General features: G+C 46.0%; 1 protein-coding gene across 2 annotated transcripts in view; it reads right to left on the reverse strand.

Annotated features, from left to right (window-relative positions):
* OSBPL9 (oxysterol binding protein like 9) overlaps positions 1-19,998 on the reverse strand; it is a 260,826-nt gene that overhangs the window by 176,115 nt on the left and 64,713 nt on the right. For both annotated transcript variants that reach the window (XM_082265508.1, XM_082265507.1), the window contains exon 4: positions 15,749-15,825. In XM_082265508.1, coding sequence (XP_082121634.1) covers positions 15,749-15,825 — 77 coding nt within the window. The remainder of the gene's footprint in view (positions 1-15,748; positions 15,826-19,998) is intronic.

Genomic DNA, 19,998 nt, shown 5'->3' on the forward strand with positions numbered 1-19,998 from the left:
CATGGCCGCCAGGGCAGACTGAGACCCAGATGGTCCTGCAGCTTCAAGGAGTGGATCGGGTGATGAAACGTGTGCCATAGGCTCCATGACCATAAAGGGTTAAAACGGAACTTTGCTGCTCAGCAAACATTTTTATTTATTTTTTTTTTTTTTAGAAAAAAAAAAAAGTGGAGGCCCCTCCACCCTGTGCACCCAAAGAAAATCGGCACACCTGGTCTGTCACACTGCAGTAAAAGGAAGAGTAAATGCTGACCTGATACTAGAGGCCCCCGAAGCCTCAGCACTGCATCAGACTACAGGAAAATGGCCGCCAGTAAAACTCTATGGGGAAACCAAAAACATGGCCGCTGAACATGGCGGTGCTGCACGGGACGCTAGACCCCCCGGAAAAGTTCACAGAACCCAGGGAGGGACCACCCCCACAGCAACCAGCTACGGACACCCCCTACAGGGGGCGCCAGGGACAACACCCACTGCTCTTCCAGCCCAGCACCATGCAGCCCCCCCTACCCATTTTCACCCATGCCCCCAAAAGGGTCCGGAGGGGGGCAGGGGACAGATTAGGGCACCAACCTAGGGGGTGAACCCCGCAAAGGAGAAGGGGGAAGCACAAGGGGCAGGAAGGACACAGGAGGGGCCTACCATCCCCAGGGGCCCGCGACCACCCCAGCAATTTTGCAGGAAAGGAGGAGGAACACTAATCACCATACCACGGTCACCAGGCAGGCACTACTCCCAGCAGTCCACTGCACCATCTTGGAATGGGGGTGCTGCAGCCTGAGGTACGTTGCGACTTTGGTTGTGACTGTTGTGACCAGGGCTAAGCGACCTCACGAGGGGTCTCACTCGCCGGTTAACCCCCGCCTAGGGGGGGCTAGGTCGCGACCAACCTAGCGCGGAGCCAAATAGTTGGGTCGCGCTCGTAGGCCAAATTGGGAAGACCAAAAGGATCTAGAATATCCAGTGCGTCGCCCAGTCTGGCTGTTGATTGTAGTTCACACAGGAACAAAAATAATAAAAAGTAAAAAATTCCATTTAAATAGGAAAAAATGCCAGGGCCGCAGATCCCAGCAGAGAGCCAGGTCCTTACTCCTGACTAGGCAGGAGAAAAAAAACCTGGAGTCCTACAGCAGGAAGTGATGGTATACCCTCTGGGACTGCCCCAGGGGCGTAACCAAAAAAGGTTACGTCTAGTCATACTTCTAAAAAGAGAGTAGGTAAGCCCAATGGTCTGAAGAATGGAAGCTGTGTGTCAGTGAACGTAAGAGAATCAGTTTTAGGCACAGACCATGAAACGAAGGTTTCATTTCACTTTAAATAGTTTTTTGGGCCAAAGTGGCCCAAACAAACTATTTCCATTACCAAGAAATGCGCCCACTGTCAGAGCTGTATAAACTGTACCTAGCATATAATGCTGTGTCCCACCAGCAGTACAGGGCCTTTCCCATCCGGTTCTCAGAACAAAATCAAGTCAGGCTCAGCACTGTTCGGCCAATCACAAGAAGCTTTGTATTTTTTTTTTTATGAATTAAGGCATCCTCTAATTACCATCACCCGCCCGCCTCCCCACTTCAGCCAATCACAGGAAGCTTTGAATTTGTGAGTAGCTCAGCCCACTGCTGGAACGTTCTATGCATACAGGACATGGGAAACCCATTTTGGCTACAAGCATTAGGAGGTTTGATGCATTTTGCTGTCAATGTGAACACTTCCTCTGGTTTTTCCACAGAAATTGCTTATTTCTGGTTTTACCTTGGGCATGCCTGAGGCTCATAGATACTGTGAGATTTTATCAAGTTTATCCTGTTGGGTCACTTGGGAGAGCAGAGAGGGGATGTTATGCAAGTCTTGGTAGAAAGCTAAGAAACTCTGAGTCACTTGACTTCTGGACTTCTAGAGTCCGGTTTGGTTTCTTTGAAGGGGATATAAAAAAAAAAAAAAAAAAGTGTTCACTCTCTCCCCATAGACTGTTTGTGCTAAAGCTTTCCCCTGTTTATTACCATACTCCTACTGGGACCACAGCTTTTACCTGTGGGGCTTTATATTTGGGTACTGGCACTAACTTTAGTTGGGGACAAAGAACTTGAAATTCTAAGATTACAGATGTTAACTATTTTAATATACAGTGCCTTGAAAAAGTATTCATACCCCTTGAAATGTTGTCATGTTACAAGTGTAGCACCCTCCTAGGTAGCTGCTAGAGAGGGAGTATAGTTTTTGGCTCTGTCTGCCTATCAGAAGAGCAGCAGGTAAATTCTATATTGCATCTGTGAGTTAGGTCTGCTCAATGTGCCCAGTGTGGGATTCATATGGTCTGAGGGACTGTCCCCACTGTGCCCAATGGGGAGGCACATTGGACAGTGGAGAAAACCTGGCCAATGAGGACACAGGCTTTGATACAGCCCCAGGGATTGGCACAGACGGCTGTCTCGGTGCATTGTGGGGTGTGTTCTAAAAAGCCAGGGGGCACGTGTGCACGGGTCTTTGGCGGGAAGCAGAGTCCCAGAAGGAGGGTGGCGGCTGCCTCCTCTTCTGAAGCAGTTGGTGTGTGGCCACAGGTGGTCAGCCTGGTAAGCCAGAAGTGTGGAGCTGATCCGACTGGAGGAGTCAGGGGAGGGCTGGCAGCCTTAGGCCTGGGGGGCAAGTCCAGTCAAGTGGCCCATTGAACCACCAAATCAGCTCACCATCCATGCCCGCCTGGTTTTAAAATGGATATTGATTTTATATAGTAAGACAAATATGATACAATGTGGTAACATAATTTAATTTTAATAGCAACAAAGGTGGTTTAAGTCCCCATTCACACTAGCGCGACTTGTCAGGCGACTTGGTCACCTGACAAGTCGTGGTGGGTCGTCTGCCATAGATTAGCACAGGACCCGTTCTAATAGGAGCGACACTAGTCGCTCCGACTTAGAAAAAGGGTCCTGTACTACTTTGGGGCGACCTGGAGGCGACTTGCATTGACTTCAATTATATGAAGTCCGTGCATGTCGTGCCGAGGTCGCGGTGCACAGCGTGCACCGCGACTTCACAGGTCGCCCCGGCAAGTCGTGTCGCCCCTGTGTGAATGGGCTCTTACAAAAAATAAAATCTACAGTTTTAACAAATGAAAGTAATGTATGTACACAATACATTTAAAGAATATGTGATACATTTAGGAATAATCGATAAACCTTCACACTTAACTTTTTCAGAAAATAGAAAAGCCTTTTGGTGGCATTTGATTACCTCTGCGGTTTTTATGTTTTGCGTTATAAACAAAAAAAGACCGACAATTTTGAAAACAAAAATTAATATTTTTTACTTTCTGCTATAAAATATTCCCAATAAAAAAATGTAAAAAATAAAAAAACGTTGATCAATTTTGGCCAATATGTATTCTACTACATATTTTTGGTAAAAAAATCCTAATAATTGTATATTGATTGATTTGTGCAAAATGTATCACGTCTACAAACCTTGGGATACATTTATTTATATACTTTTTTAAATTGTTATTACTAGTAATGGCGGCGATCAGTGATTTTTAGCGGGACTGAGACATTGCGGCAGACAAATCTGACACTAAGTGGCACTTTTTAGGGACCAGTGACACCATCACAGTGATCAGTGCTAAAACAAATGTACTGTTACTGTATAAATGGCACTGGCAGAGAAGGGGTTAACACCAGGGGTGATCAAGGGGTTAAGTGTGCTCCTAGGGAATGCCTTCTAACTGTATGGGGAGTGGATGTACTAGAAGAAAAGAGAAATCTATGTTTCAGCTTAGCTGAAACACAAGATCTCCATCTTCTTTTGTGACAGAACAGCCGTCTGCCTTGTTTAGAAAAGCAGACCGCCGTTTTGTCATTCTCCTGCATGATCGCAGGTGGCCAGCGGCCATCGGACCTGCTGATTGGCTCCCGCAGTGTCTAATCATAGGGGGAGCGGCGCCCCAGCGGCACGCGTGTGCCCCCAAGAACCCATGCACAAAATCACCTACCAGTACGTGATTTTGCGCAGCTGGGCCCCCCAGCTACAGTATATATGCGGTGGGTGGTCTGAAAGTGGTTCATTTGGGAGAGTGGGACCTGTAGTCCTTCACTAGTTGGGAGATCAGGCGTGTGTGACACATGCTGTTCTCTGAGAGGCTCATGCTGGGACCTGTAGTCCTTCACTTTTGGGGGGTTACATCCCCAAAAGCAAAGGACTACAAGTCCTAGCTTGAACCCTGGCTGAGATCTAATCATGTGACCTCCTCCTCTGCTGCCAGCTCATGATCCCATGACACAAGGGGGAGCCCTATAGGACCTCAGGGACCCAATAACTTTAACTGGACTGTATACACTCTGTATATTGATGTCTAGTTGCTCCTGGCACTATATACCTGTCTAGTGCCAAGAGCAGCTAGACATCAATATACAGGTATGGGACAGGTATATAGAGCCAGGAGCAGCTAGACATCAATATACAGGTATGGGACAGGTATATAGTGCCAGGAGCAGCTAGACATCAATATACAGGTATGGGACAGGTATATAGTGCCAGGAGCAGCTAGACATCAATATACAGGTATGGGACAGGTATATAGTGCCAAGGGGTAGCTAAGTGCAGGGAAATATTGCAATGCTCCACATGACACATTTGTTGTCACTCACTGTTCTGCTCCCGACCACCTCACCTCAGGCAGCAGGTTGACTCTGGAGAGCAGTGCCAGGACAAGGTCATCCAATGCCCAGGGAAAAAATGGGAAACTGCACCCCCCCGTCTATCACCCCCCACCAGCCCCTGCTCCCTGTTGGATGGAGAAGTGGGTGGGGCCGATATGGTGCCATGCACCAAAATGTTTGTATTGTTTGTGACATGCAACTAAATAGTACCAATATTTGAGGCACACTACTGCAAACCAAAACGTTTAAAATTGATGCACCAGTATGGGACTAATATTGACAAATTGTCCCTGGGTTGGTGGGTCACTAAGACCCCGTTCACACTGGGGCGACGCTACTTGCCGGGGCGACCTCACAGGTTCGGCCGGCCCGGACTTCATAACATTGAAGTCAATGCAGGTCGCCTCCTGGTCGCCCCAATGAAGCTCCGGACCCTTTTTCTAAGTCGGAGCGACTTGTGTCGCTCCTATTAGAACGGGTCCGCAGCTTCCCTATGGGAGGCGACCTATGGCGACCTGACAGGTCGCCCCAGTGTGAACGGGCTCTAAAAGGAAAAAAAGTTGTATGCATTAGCGGTGTCACTGAAATTAAAAAAATGTACCCCAGTCGGTGGTGTGACCGGAATGAAAAAAGCTGGGTTATACTTACTGATAACTCCTTTTCTAGTAGTCTTCCAGGACAGCCCATGAGACGTTAGGCTCCTCCCCCAGGGACAGGAAACACATTCCAAAATTAAAATAAAAGGCGGTCCCTTAGTCCTCACCTTCATTATTTCATGAGAACCACAGGACACCCTGTAAAACATATACATAGATATATAGACACATATCATACATTATACGTAATACCAGATAGTTCGGGTGGGAATCCGGCTGTCCTGGAAGACTACTAGAAAAGGAGTTATCAGTAAGTATAACCCAGCTTTTCTCAAAGTCGTCTTCCAGGACAGCCCATGAGACGATGAGCAAGCACTTACCAGTCTAGGGAGGGACAACTGCCTGGAGCACCTTTCGACCAAACGCCAGTTCCTGAGAAGAGAGGAGGTCCAGGCGATAATGTCTAACAAAGGTCGAAAAGTTAGACCAGGTAGCTGCCTTACAGATTTGGTCTGGTGAGGCACCTGCCCTTTCAGCCCAAGACGTGGACAATGCTCTAGTAGAGTGTGCAGTAATGAAAGGTGGAGCCACCTTTTTCACTATATAGGCTTCTGTGATAGCCTGTTTGATCCATCTAGCTAAGGTTGCCTTAGAAGCTTTTTCCCCTTTATGGGAGCCGGAAAATTGTAAAAACAAAGTATCAGTCTTCCTGAAGGTTTTAGTCACCTCCAGGTATCTCAGGAGGGCTCTTCTGACATCCAAACAGCTAAATTCTTTCTCTTTATTGTTGTTCGGGAAATTGCAAAAGGAAGGAAGGACTATGTCCTGAGTCCTATGAAAAGAAGAGACCCTTTTTGGCAAAAATCCTGGATCTGTTTTTAGCACAATCCTGTCATCAAAAATCATAAGAAAAGGTTCTCTGATTGAGAGAGCCTGTAATTCGCTAACTCTTCTAGCTGAAGTTATAGCTACTAAAAATAAAGTTTTTAGGGTGAGCATTTTTACTGATAGGTCTACCAAGGGTTCAAACGGACTGGTAACCAAGGCCTGGAGTACCAGGGATAGATTCCAAGCTGGACACGTTTTAAGCACGGTTGGCTTTGTCCGGGCAATTGCTCTGAAAAAGGCATTCACATTTGGGTCTTCTCTAAGGGAAAACTGAAGAAAGACACTAAGGGCGGCAGCCTGTACCTTTAAAGTCCCTAAGGAGAGACCTTTGTCTATGCCTTCCTGAAAAAAATCCAAGATAGTTGGTATATCTGGGGAATGTCTCTGATTCTCCATCATCCAAAAATGAAATTTCTTCCAGATTTTAGCATACATTTTTCTAGTGACCGGCTTTCGACAGCTGGTCAATGTTTTGATGACTCTGTCTGAGAACCCCTGAGAGCCTAGTATTTGTTCCTCAGATACCAGGCCGTCAGGTTTAGGGTCCTGAGAAATGGATGGACCACCGGACCTTGTGTTAAGAGATCTGGTCTCCAAGGTAAGGTCATTGGAGGTTGCGCTGCCAACGCCTGAAGGCGTGCAAACCATGGCCTTTTGGGCCAGTATGGGGTTATCAGTATCATCTCTGTGTCTTCTAGGATGAATTTCTGAAGAACCTGTGGGATCAATCTGATCGGAGGAAATGCGTAACAGAGTCTGACTTTCCAGGGGTGGGCGAAAGCGTCTATGCCTAACGCCTGATCCCCTTGAGTTATGGAAAAGAATTTTTCTGTTTTCCTGTTTGCCTGGGAGGCAAATAGATCCACTACCGGTAGGCCCCATGAGGTTGTGATTTTGAGAAACACCTCTGGGTTGAGGGACCAATTGTCCTGGTTCATCTGGTGGCGGCTGAGATGGTCTGCCAGATAATTCTGCGTCCCTTTTAGGTGAATGGCCGAAATGGATGTTAGGTTCCGCTCGGCCCAGACAAAGATTTTCTGTGCAATGGTTTGTAGGCCCAGACTTCGAGTACCTCCCTGCTTGTTCAGGTACGCTACCGTTGCTATATTGTCTGACCTGATCTGTAGATGGCTCCCTTCTACCTCTACCTGAAAAAACTCCAAGGCCTTTTGGACCGCCATAAGTTCTTTTTGGTTTGATGAAGACTTCCTTTGTGCTGGGGACCATGTACCCTGCGCCCATCTGTCCTGCAGATATGCTCCCCATCCGGAAGCGCTTGCATCCGTGGTAATCCTCTGTGATACCTGGATGGTCCAGTTTAGCCCTCTTGATAGGTGAAGAGAGGATCTCCACCACCAAAGAGTCCTTTTTATCTTGGTGGGAATCCTTACTTTTTGTTCCAAGGAACTTGACTGCCCATCCCAATTCTGTAGAAAGAATTTTTGGAGTGGACGTTGTTGGAACCTTGCCCAGGGGACTGCTGGGAAACAGGAGGTCATCAAGCCTATCACTCTTGTGACATCCCTCAGAGAGACCCATAAGTTGGTCTGTAAAGAGGCAACCATCAGGTTCATTTTCTCCATCTTGCACTGAGGGAGGAAGATCATCTGATCCCGTGAGGAGATTTCGTAACCCAGGTAGGTCACTCTTTGTGAGGGTACCAGGCAAGACTTTTGTCTGTTGATTATCCAGCCTAGGGAAGTTAAGAATTCCTGAACTATGAGGAGGTCAGCTTCCAGTTTCTGGTATGATTCTGCCACTACCAAGATGTCGTCCAGGTAGGGGGTGATCATGATAGCTTTTAGCCTTAGAGGGGCTAGTGCTTCCCCTAGGACTTTGGTAAAAATCCGTGGGGCTGAGGACAGCCCGAAGGGCAGTGCCCTGAACTGGAAGTGCTTGACTTCCGGTCCTATCTTTACTGCTAGCCTCAGGAATTTCTGATAGGATGTGTGTATGGGGATGTGAAAATACGCATCTTTCAAATCTAGGGTAGCCATGAAACACCCTGGGAACAGTAGGTTCCCTATGGAGTATATTGATTCCATGCGAAAGCGTTTGTATGCTATTGAAAGGTTCAGATTGCGTAAGTTCAGGATCAGTCGATGACTTCCTGAGGGTTTTTGAATCACAAAGATGTGAGAATAAAACCCTGTTCCTTGTTCTTCTCTGGGGACTGGGATAATTACTTTTTGATCTAATAGGTCCCCTAACTGAAGACTCAAGGCGGAGGCCTTGACTGGATCCCTGGGAAGATTTGTGATCAGGATCCTTTCTGGAGGTTGAAGACAGAACTCCAGCCTGTGTCCTTGGCCTACTAGGTCCAGAATAAAAGGGCTGGAAGTAATCTTCTTCCACAGTGGGAGGAAGGCCCCTAATCTTCCTCCCACTCTGAGAAGGGAGTCATTGGGGCTGGTTGGGGCGTTTAGGAGGGTTAAACAGGATGTTACCCCTCCCCTTTCCTTTATGCCCCGTCCAATGTTTTTTGAAATTTTGCTGAGTTTCAAAAGACTTCTGCTGTTTGCCCCTGCCACGAAAATTCCTCTGAGCATAGGGGAATTTTTTCTTATCTGGGAATCCCTTATTTTTATCCGCTGTACGCTCCAGGGCTTCTGTTAGGCCTGGGCCAAAAAGGTGGTCGCCTGTGAAGGGAAGACCACAAAGGCGAGATTTAGAAGTAACATCTCCCGACCATGTCTTGAGCCATAGGCTTCTTCTGGCCGTATTAGCTAAAGCTGAGGTCCTTGCTGCCATTCTTACAGCTTCAGCTGAAGAATCCGCCAGGAATCCTATTGCCTGGAATAAGAGTGGAAATGATTTATTAATCTGTTCCCTCGATGTTCCTGCAGTCAAGTGCGTTTGGATTTGAGATAGCCACAGCTCCAGGTGTCTGGCTATGCAGGTGGATGCCAGGGCTGGCTTTAAGCTCATAATGGAGGCTTCCCAGACCCTACGTAAAGAGATATCTGTTCTCTTATCCATAGGGTCTTTTAGTGCTCCTGAATCCTCAAATGCCAAGTCAGTTCCTTTGGAGATTCTGGCAAGAGAGGCATCCAGCTTAGGGATTTTGTTCCAGGGCTGTTCCACACTTTCGTCAAATGGATACCTTCTTTTTAAGTTTCTTGGAAAAAAAGGCTTTTTATCAGGAGAATTCCATTCCTGTTTAATCACATCCAATAGTGAGCTATGCACAGGGAACACTCTAGCATGCTTTTTATGACTAGCGTACATTAAGTCATGCTTAGAGAGATGCACTTCTTCCTCCTCAATCTCTAGAGTGGTATAAACCGCTTTGAGTAGATCATCTACATCCTCCAGGCTCAGTTTAAAGTTGGAGCTATCATGGGAAACATTGCTTTTTGGTTCCTCTCCTGATCCTGATCCCTCCCTGAATGAACTAAATGTACTTTTTAGCTCATCTCTCACTGAGGACAGCATTTTCTGGGTAGAGACTGCAGAATCGTCTCTGACCAGTTTAGCTATGCATGCCCGGCACACTGCTTTGTTCCAAGAGGAACTCAATTTTTCTCCGCATACAGCACATTTCTTTTTGGGGGGCTGAGGTGGGTTATTGTCCTGAGCCTTGGCCTGGAAGATAAAAGACAAGGGAATTTAATTAGAGATACTTGTCCTCCTCCCACCTCCCCTTTTCCCCCTCCACCTTGTGGATAGAAAAGAGGGAGCGGTGCTGCTTAACCCCTGCCCCTAACGATAGAAAAGAGAGGGGGGAAGGGGAACGGAGTTCCTAACAGGTACCTGCAAATAGGGTGTCGTTCCCCCTTGCTTACCTGAGAGGTGCCGATGCCAGAGCCGACTTCCGCCGCCTGTGCGGTTGCTGCCGTGGTGTCCATCGCTCTGTATGGTGGTCCCAGCAACTGCTGTTTCCCCTAACATCGGTCGCCCATTTGAACTCTCTGTTCGCGCCTTCGGAAACTGGAACGAGGGTTTCCGGCGCCCGCGGATGCCGTCACTGCGCCGGAAGTGACACTGTCACTTCCCGTGAGGCCAGAGTGGATACGCTGAGTTCCGCCCCCTCCGTCTTTGGCGCCAACTTCAAAATTTCTTCCGAAGTTAGCGGTTCACGGGTACACAGCACTGCTGCTCCAAGGAACCAGCCGACCAACGGAGTGAACTCCCCAACGCTCCACCAGACAGCATCCGTAGTCCTGCCGAGAGGCTAGGAGAACAGGAGACAGCGGTTAGCCCCTATTGCGGCACTAAGGGGTACCGCTATGGGCCGAGGAGATGCATCTTTCCAAGTCTTTCCATGGACAGTCCAGGAGACCGGGAGCTTTAGTTCCAGGAACATGTTACCCCCTGTCCGGAGGAAACAAAAATACTGAAGGTGAGGACTAAGGGACCGCCTTTTATTTTAATTTTGGAATGTGTTTCCTGTCCCTGGGGGAGGAGCCTAACGTCTCATGGGCTGTCCTGGAAGACGACTTTGAGAAAATGTCAGTGGTGAACACCACCACAAAGCTCTACCCCCCTATCCCCCAGTATAAAGCTTTTCACTTAACCCCTCAAACCCCTCTCCCCATACCCAGTCCTCTGTAAAGGAGGCACACTGTCACTTGCAAACACAAAAAACCGGCAGAGGAAATCTGATTCTTTTTTTTAGAATAAATGACTGCAGTGAGAACAGTGGCAGTGCTGGAGGTGGTGGTATTGTGTACCACCCCGCTGCAGACAAAAAAACAAAACCCTGTTGACAGGAGTGACACTGCAGTCACTCTTTTAAATTGTTATGTATACAGAGATTCTGTATATAGATCATCTCACTAATATAAGGGATCTGTGAGGTATCAGTGTGGGAACTAAGTGTATGTTCCCACAGAAACAAAATCCTGAATTCATGTATAAACAGGTTTCTTTTGGTGGGCAGTGCTGCCACTGAATGCAAATAATGTAGATTAATGTGGCCAACCTATAACTGCCCTGCGTGTGACTGTTACATGGTAGTACGTAACTATCGGGTTAAACAGCTCTGAAAAGCAATTGAAGCATGGTTCACTTTTCAGAGGAGTAACAGTCACTTCCACACATGTGAATGAGCCCTTTAAAGTAAAATATCCCATTTGGTCTTTATGATTGAAAAATGCCATGGTGTCTAGGTGAGGACTGGAATGTTTAGGAGAGGACCTTCTCTCTTTTCATTGAAAGTCTTCATAGTGTATGCATTACTTCAGTCCATCAGTCAAGTCCACATAAGAAGGCCAATCAAAAGATCACCAAACAGACTAGCATTTAAAAAGTATTGTAAGAATAAGGTACCTAAGTAAAAGCCAAATTATTAAATGGTAGGTGCTTATTATGAACAAAAGCATGGAGCACCAGCCCAGGTTTTAGGAGGTGATCCTTCTCCTCCAACTTGCATTAACAGAAGCCAACCAAACAAATACAGGGAAGTAAAGGTTTAAGCTCCCCATCTGATAACAGAACCTTTACTGCACACTCAGACTCAGCCTTATTTATTGCCAGGGAACAATATAACTCAGCAACTGGAGATAAGTTAAAGAAGCAGTGCAGGGACAGCTCAAGATAGCAGAGCTCCTCCGTCTGCCTGTAACATCGGAGATCGAGATATCTGTGTCAGCCTGGCAGTAAGCAAGACGGAGCCTAATGTGCAGTGAGCTTATCATGTGAGGCAATTTAATCCTTTACTTCCCTGCATTTGTTTGTGGCTACACGGCTGGTGTAGAAGAGCTGCTCCAGCTCCAAGTGCGACCCTGCATCAACACAGAGCCCCCCCCCCCCCGCCCAGAACGGGTGATCCTTCAGCCCATACCTTGTACCTGCCATGCTGGAGAAGTGCTTTTGATGTTGGATCTGCTGTTTCACTTGTGGATTCCTGCAGGCAAAAATTTTGACAGTTCCTCTTCTCTTCTGCAGTGGCCTGCACAGTGGGAGACGGAGGGAGGAAGTGGGTGGAGCCAGTAATAGGCACGGGGATCCTTCTCCGCTCTGCATGCTGGGTCCCTTCTCGGCCTCGTTTTCCTCCTCGGGACCGTGACGTCACTGGTTGCTAGACGCCAAGCGGCTGGCTATTCTAGCAACCAGTCTAGCTCAGACTATAGCGGCCGGGCAGAGGAACAAATGGGTCTCGGGGGCCGGCGCCGGCCAGTCACCATGTAAGTGACACTTACTAAATAAACTGAGCTGATGCTGCAGTGGCCTTTTCTGGGGGGATCAGACCGGCCTGGGGGGAAATTGCCCCCCCTCCCCCCGGCCCAGTCCGCCCCTGGGAGGAGTTGAGGCACTGCGAGAATCTGGAAAGCAGTATCGTGAGTACAGAGGATCTTGCCTAAGGGTCTGCCCATGAAGGGGACCACTCCGGAGTAGAGTAGTCAGTGGACAGGTGTCAGCTGGAGGAAAGGAGATACTAGGGGAGTGCCCTGAAGAGAAATACTATAAAGGAACATTTACCTCAGATTCATCCAGTGGCAGGGTGAGGTAGCGGCCTTGCCACATCCCCAAGTTAAAAGTCCTCAGAATTGTGAATAGTTCAAGTGTTGGAGTACCCCACTCATCCCTTCTCCTATCCCAATATAAAGAAAAAAAAAAAAAACATCAACCCCTAGACTGATCATTGACTGAGCCAAGAACGTAAAGCGCTAAGATTTCTGCTTGCAGTTGCTACAGGTAACCCAGGGGAATCCAAAAGTGTTTAAAACCAGCAGCCCTTCCTACACAACCAAAAAAGTAAATGTATTTCATTGGGATTTTATGTGATAGACCAACACTAAGTGGCACATAATTGTGAAGCAGAAGGAAAATGATAAATGGTTTTCAAATTGTTTTACAAATAAGTATTTAAAAAAAGTGTGGCATGCATTTGTATTCAGACCCCCGAGTCAATACTTTGTAGAACCGCCTTTCATTGCAATTATAGCTGCAAGTCTTTTTTCTGAAGTCTCAACCAGCTTTGCACATCTAGAGTGACCTTTTTACCCATTCTTCTTTGCCAAATTGCTAAAGCTCTGTCAGATTGGATGGAGAGCATCAAGCCTTGCCACAGATTCTCAATTGGATTTAGGTCTGGACTTGGACTGGGCCTTTCTAACACATGAATATGCTCTGATCTAAACCAATCCATTGTAGGTCTGGCTGTATGTTTAGGGTCGTTGTCCTGCTGTGAACCCCTGCCCCAGTCCCAAGTCTTTTGCAGACTCTAACAGGTTTCCTTCTTAGATTCCCTGTATTTGGCTCCATCCATCTTCCCATCAACTCTGACCAGCTTCCCTGTTCCCCGCTGAAGAAAAGCATCCCCACAACATGATGCTGCCACCACCATGTTTCACAGTAGGGATGGTGTGTTCAGGGTAATTTGCGGTGTTGGTTTTCTGCCACACAGAGTTTTGCTTTTAGGCCAAAAAGTTCAATTTTGGTCACATCTGACTCAAGCACCTTCCACATATTAGCTGTGGCCCCCCACATGGCTTCTTGCAAACTGCAAATGGGACTTCTTATGGCTTTCTTCTTGTAACTCTTCTATAAAGGCTAGATTTGTGGAGTACGCAACTAGAGGCTGGGTTCACACATATGCGGCCATGGGCTTGTGCCTGGGGCCCGGTGTGTCCCTGTTCACCGATTCAGGTGAGAATCGGGTCCAAATTTTTGCCTTAATTCGCACATGAATCAGGCACAAAAGGCGCACAGGACTCTTTCCCAAATGCAGACCATGGCCGCCCCGGACCTGTGTGAACTGGCTCCATTAAGAGCCGATCACACTCGCCTCCTGTCATGCAAATTGAATGGGGGGAAACCTGTATCCAATTCGCATATATGTGAACACGGCCTAATAGTTGTCCTGTGAACACAATCTCTACCTAAGTTGTGGATCTCTGCAGCTCCTCCAGAGTTACCATGGGGCTCTTGGCTGCTTCTCTGCCCGGCCTGTCAGTTAAGGGGGATGGCCTTGTTTTGGTAGATTTGCAGTTGTGCCATACTCTTTCCCATTTTCGGATGATGGATTGAACAGTGTTCCCTGAGATGTTCAAAGCTTGGGATTTTTTTCTTCTTTTTTTTTTTTAGAACCTAACCCTGCTTTAAACTGCTCCACAACTTTATCCCTGACCTATCCGGTGTGTTCCTTGGCCTTCATGATGCGATTTGTTCACTGAGGTGCTCTAACAAACCTCTGAGGGCTTCACAGAACAGCTGTATTTATACTGAGATTAAATTACACACAGGGGGATTCTATTTACTAATTAGGTGACTTCTGAAGACAATTGGTTCTACTAGATTTTAGTTATGGGTATCAGAGTAAAGGAGGCTGAATACAAAATGCATGCCACACTTTTCAGATATTTATTTTTAAAAATTGTGAACACCATTTATATCATTTTCCTTCCACTTTACAATTATGTGCCACTTTGTGTTGGTCTACCATGTAAAATCCCAATAAACTTTAGGTTTTTGGTTGTAACATGACAAAATGTGGAAAATTTCAAAAGGGGTATGAATACTTTCTCCTGGCACTGTATACCTGGTTTTAACCTCCGCTCCGTCATTACTGGTTCCGTGTGGTGTTATCTGCGAATTAGTCATTTGGTGGCTGGTAGAATGGGGCAGTGAAGTATGGTAGAGTCACCTGTAAAGGTCATAGAACCTTGCCTCAATTCTTAAGACCCCCCCCCCAAAAAAAAAAAAAAAAAATCAATGAACTCTCTTTTGGGAGTGTTTATGTAAATATTAAGCTACCTTCTTGGGTTGGCTTGTGGGGCTATCTTCATACCATAGGTTCAAGGAGTGGGAGTTCCTAGGCTGATTGCATTTCCATGCATTCCACCCTGGGTAACAGCCACACATGATGTGGAGACTAAATGAATGACTGCATATAAATCAAATAGCTGAGTAGGGCAAACCTGAGACCGTGAGGATTGGGAGAAGAGGGCTAGATAAAATGTGAAGTCAACCTGCTCGAAAAGGAGGTAGGCTAAAATAACTAGCTGCAGTTTTTAAACCACACGGTATAGAACTTACAGTTCTTATTACTTTCCGCAGAGGAGAGAACCTTCTACAAGTGTGCAAGAAGGGAAGTAAGGCTGGAATTCAGCTTTGAGACAACATACTTCAATTTGTTCTCCCAAAGAAATTGCCTATAAATAGCTTTGAAACAACCTGCTCCCAGCCTGTGATTGGACAGTAAAAAGGAGCAGCAGAGTACTGATGAGTTATTCTGCTGCTCTCCTTTCTCAGATCAGGTGTTCCTGGTCAGCACCATCTTTACTTTACAAATAATACGGTAGAGTGAAACCCCTACAGTGAACCTGTCAATAGTCAACCAATTCTGCCAAAATGTATAGTATCAGGAGATAATCATCTAAAGCCTTCAAGAACCAAAATTAAACTAAATGACCTGGGCTATACAGCTGTGGGCTTTGCAAAAAGTTACAAGAAAAAAAATAAATAAACCACTACACAACAATGAGCTTGATACTTCTAAAACAGCTAAAGGACAAAGATCAAAAACTGGAAGTTGCTCAGTTGGTGAAGTCTTGTTTTCAGATTATGGTGTATCTATAGACTCTGCAAACAAGTGCAACACACTGACTAAACATATTGAAGATTACTTGACAGAATCAAATGAAGTGTAAAATCAAACGCCCTTACCTGTAGCTGGAGAGTGTGACGCAAGATAGTCTCTTCTAGTGCATGGATCCACTTTTCTCTCTCATCTGCATCGCGGGCTGCAGCAGAAGACAAAAAAGAAACAAAATGTCAGAAGGTAATCTAAAATATGTAATCAAGTGAGGCTACAGCCTGAAGATATGACAGTCTACAACCGGCAAGAACTTTAAAAATACACAATAAAGCCGACCATAAAAAGCTCAACTTCACATCCAGCTAACTCCCCGATTAAAACCCTCCTAGGAGTGAGTGTTCAAAGGTTCAACTAAGGGGCACCAATGAGTACATCCAACATCAGATTTATGATTTCTCTCTAGGGAACGTTTTCCCAACAAAAAATGAGACACTGACCATGCAGGTTATTTTTTTGTTAGGCAATAAATGGAAATCTGGTACTCCCCTCCTATTATTCCCTGGGAGACAATTGGTCTCAGGCTAGTCAAAACAGTATAAGATTCCATGTAAGAACAGCACTAATGAAAAACACAAACCGGTTATCATGAAAAGATCCATAATGAAGAGTAAATAGAAAAGTAAAAAAAAAATATATATATATTATATATATTCTACAGATAGCTATGCTTATCTGCATAAGAGGTAAAAATGGTCCCATGCAGCAGCCACCTTGTTCAAATCAATGACAGGTAGACCCACTGCATGGGTCTTCATATGCATTCCTGAGTGCATATCCGTCAGGAGGGACATTCCAGCAGACAGAAAGGCTCTTACAGACAGCTTCTTGTGCATAGGCACAGGCTAATTCGTATTCCTGTTAATGCTCATAGAAATTGTGCAAGTGCTCACACACGCGGGCATGGGCAAACACATCTGTTGCTCGCATTGGTGCAAAGTGGGCTACTGAGCCTGTTACAATGCTTCAGTGCCATCATGTCTACAGCGTTCCTGTGCATACCCGCAACCTGTTATTCTGCATTTGACTACCATTACCTGGCTTGTCTTGACTTCTCCTGAACTCTGCCTGCAATGATCCCAGCTTGCCTTTGACCAAGCTTCTGACTACACATCTGTACCTGATCTGTCTGCCTGTGTATGACCCAATTTGTCCGACTCTGATTCTGTCTCTACTGCTGCCGAACTGCCTATGTTCCACTGGTGTCCATCCGGCATTCCAGCTCCACTGCAATCGGACAGTCTCAGCTTGCTCCGGTCTCCTGATCACTGGTGTCCATACAGCACTCCTGCTCCGCTGCAGTCCATTAACGGGTCTTCCCCTGCTTGATCCCAATAGTCCGTCCAGCCCAGCTACTAGCAAGACCATAAGGCACTCGTGCCACTTTGCACTCCCTGTCTGCTCTATCAGGGGCCCGAGTCAGAGGATTAAGAGAGGCCTCCCTCATCATATCAGGCTCTTCTACCAGGTACATGACAAGACCTGTACAGGACCGATACAGAACGCAGTCTGTAAAGAGAAAAGATGCAGCATTTGCTCCCATTTAGAACTTGATGGGCTTTTTGAGACTCCTGAGAAAAATACTAATACGTGCACAAGCAGAAAATTACATTTCTGGGGTCAACAGCCTACAGAACAACCATGAGCTGCAATATTTCAAAGCAGCAACATAGTAGATTTTTCAGCCATTTTCAAAAACTGGATATTACAATTAAAAAGGTTTTTCTGTACTGGTAGCCTCATTACATTAGCCCAGATCCATGAGAATCAAGCAGTTAGTAGACATCATTAAATGGAAGATGAACGTATCTTGACCTGGATAGCGGAAAGAAAGGAATAAATCCTGCAAATCGTGTAATAAAACTTTTTGAAAGGAAAAAAAAAAAAAAAAAGGAAGTAGTCCATCCATAAAGAACCAGCGAGGCATGCCATCCATTTGCATGTCATCGAGCTCCACAGTCCCTAAACTGACATTGGGGCAACTGGTGCATAATTTTAGCAGACCCATGGCTGGAGTTCGAAGGCCCAGTCCCAGGGCGAGAAGGGCAAAACCAGGGTCAGACTGAGCTGAATTAACCAGCACATTATAAGTACTTCACTTATGCAGTTACAGTTTTGTTTTTCAGTGTCCTCCCACTAGCACCAAAGTTGGGGCTCAATTACTTCCACTGACACCAAAAACTCTATTCTATCCACTAACACTAATGATAGGACACTGTTCCTTCCACCAACACGGACAAATGGGGCACTATTACTTCCACCGACACGAACGATGTAGATCAACTGATCAACTAGCAGTATCACCAGATATTTGCAAGATACCATAGTTTAAAAAAGATATACTGTGGCGGTGCTTTGTATTGGCTGTGGTATATTTAGAATAGACCTACTTGAACTTCTGACAAGTGGAGCTTTATAAATGGATGCTCACATTAGCTAAAACATACCATATAAAAATATTTTAGGCTGGGTTCACACATGCTATGGCCGTGGTTCAAAGCAGGGGGTCCGGCACGTCCCTGTCCACCCATTTCGGGGCAAATCCGGTCCGAATTTCTGCCTGAATTCACAACGGGATTGGAACCAAGAACACACAGGACCCTTTCTGAATGCAGACTGTGGCCGTCCGGAGCTGTGGGAACCAGCTCCATCGAGAGCCAGTCACACTCCTGTCATGCGAACTGGATGCAGGGAAACCCGCATTAAATTCATATACTGTATGTGTGAACCCAGCCTTAATGTTATAATTGAATACACACAGTAACATCTGCAGGGGGCTCTAACCCAACTATAAAGCCCATTCAAAAAAAAAAAAAATGTAATCTCAAAACGTACCTGCGTGCAGCCAGGTAAGGCCCCTTTCACACTAGTGCGACTTGTCCCACGATTTTGGACCACAAAAATCGAATGACAAGTCGTTTTCCATTATTTTCAATGAGCCCCATTCATATCAGTGCGACTTGAAGTCGCACCGACTTCAAAGTAGTCCCTGCACTACTTTGGCACGATTTTGAGGCCAAAGACATTCAAGCCCAGTCAAAATCGCGGCAAAAGTCGTGGCAAAAAGTCACGGTAAGTCGCACAAGTGTGAAAGGGGCCTAATTTAAAACATTTAAATCACAAAAATAAATAACAAAGTTCTGTTTAGGCTCATCTTCCAAAAGAACAAGAACATAAAAGTCCACTTCAACATAGTAAAGAAGACAGTGCTGCCAAACACAAAAACCTAATTAGTATTCTGATGCAGTTTAGTGGCATTTTGTTTGCCTCTCAGCTTACTGACATCAGCAAGAGCTTCCCCTTCCATATCCTCCTCCCTGATGCTCAAGTCTAATCTTGTATATTCAGCTCAATTCTGGGGGGTCACACAAGACTGCTTGTGAAAAGAGAAAAAAACAGGGACACTTGTGGTTTTCAGATATTTAGTGGGTAACCTACATTTGATAAGGTTCCTTCTTTGAGATGTTGATAATCTCAAAATCAGTACCAGTTCTACCAAATACCCCCAGATCTTACCCCCTACAGAAATGAGAACTATGAGAAGGGAGAATAAAGAATTGTTTTCATCAATTTTACATGGGCTTCTTATGGCACTTTTCCACTGCAAGTACCGGCTCGGCTCTACTCGGCCCTGCTTGGCACGGTTTGCTTTTCCACTGCACTCCACATACGGTACGGTATGGTTTGCTTTTCCACTAAAGTAGTACTAAAGTTAAGTGGGTGGGATAACAACGATTCTCTGACCAATCAGTGGCTAGTAGTGACTGCATGCAAAGGATTGTGGGATATGGTACCGGGTATGGTACCTCTTGGAACCACAATCGAGGTGGTACGGTTTTTGAGAGCCGCACCGTTCGGTTCCATGCAGTGGAAAAGCGCCGATGTATCGTACCAAACCGTTCCTACACCATACCATGCGGTACCAGCAGTGGAAAAGCACAAAAGCGAGCCGAACCGTTCGGTTCCATGCAGTGGAAAAGCGCCATTAAAGGCGTCCTGTAACCAAGTCACTTCCGGTCTACTCTACTCTAGCCTAGACAGGGCCTTGCTAGCTTTGGCAGACCCAGACTTCCAACGACTTGTTCAGGCGCACCACTGAGGTTGACGTATCTAGCACCTTGACTTGGCTGCTGCAGGCTCCTATTTCATCTCCCCTCTTTTTTTGGCCTGCGATTTAGACAGGGTTGCTGAGTTTTATACGCGTCCTTAAGCATTTTATTTTACCTTCTTACTGAGTGCTACTATTTTATTCTGCATTTATTGTTTTTTGTTTTTTTTAATTATATATGCATATGTTGCCCCAGCCTACAAATTGGATCAT

The sequence above is a fragment of the Pelophylax lessonae genome, assembly GCF_965119305.1.
Source record: "Pelophylax lessonae genome assembly, chromosome: 8".
NCBI classification, from domain to species: domain Eukaryota; kingdom Metazoa; phylum Chordata; class Amphibia; order Anura; family Ranidae; genus Pelophylax; species Pelophylax lessonae.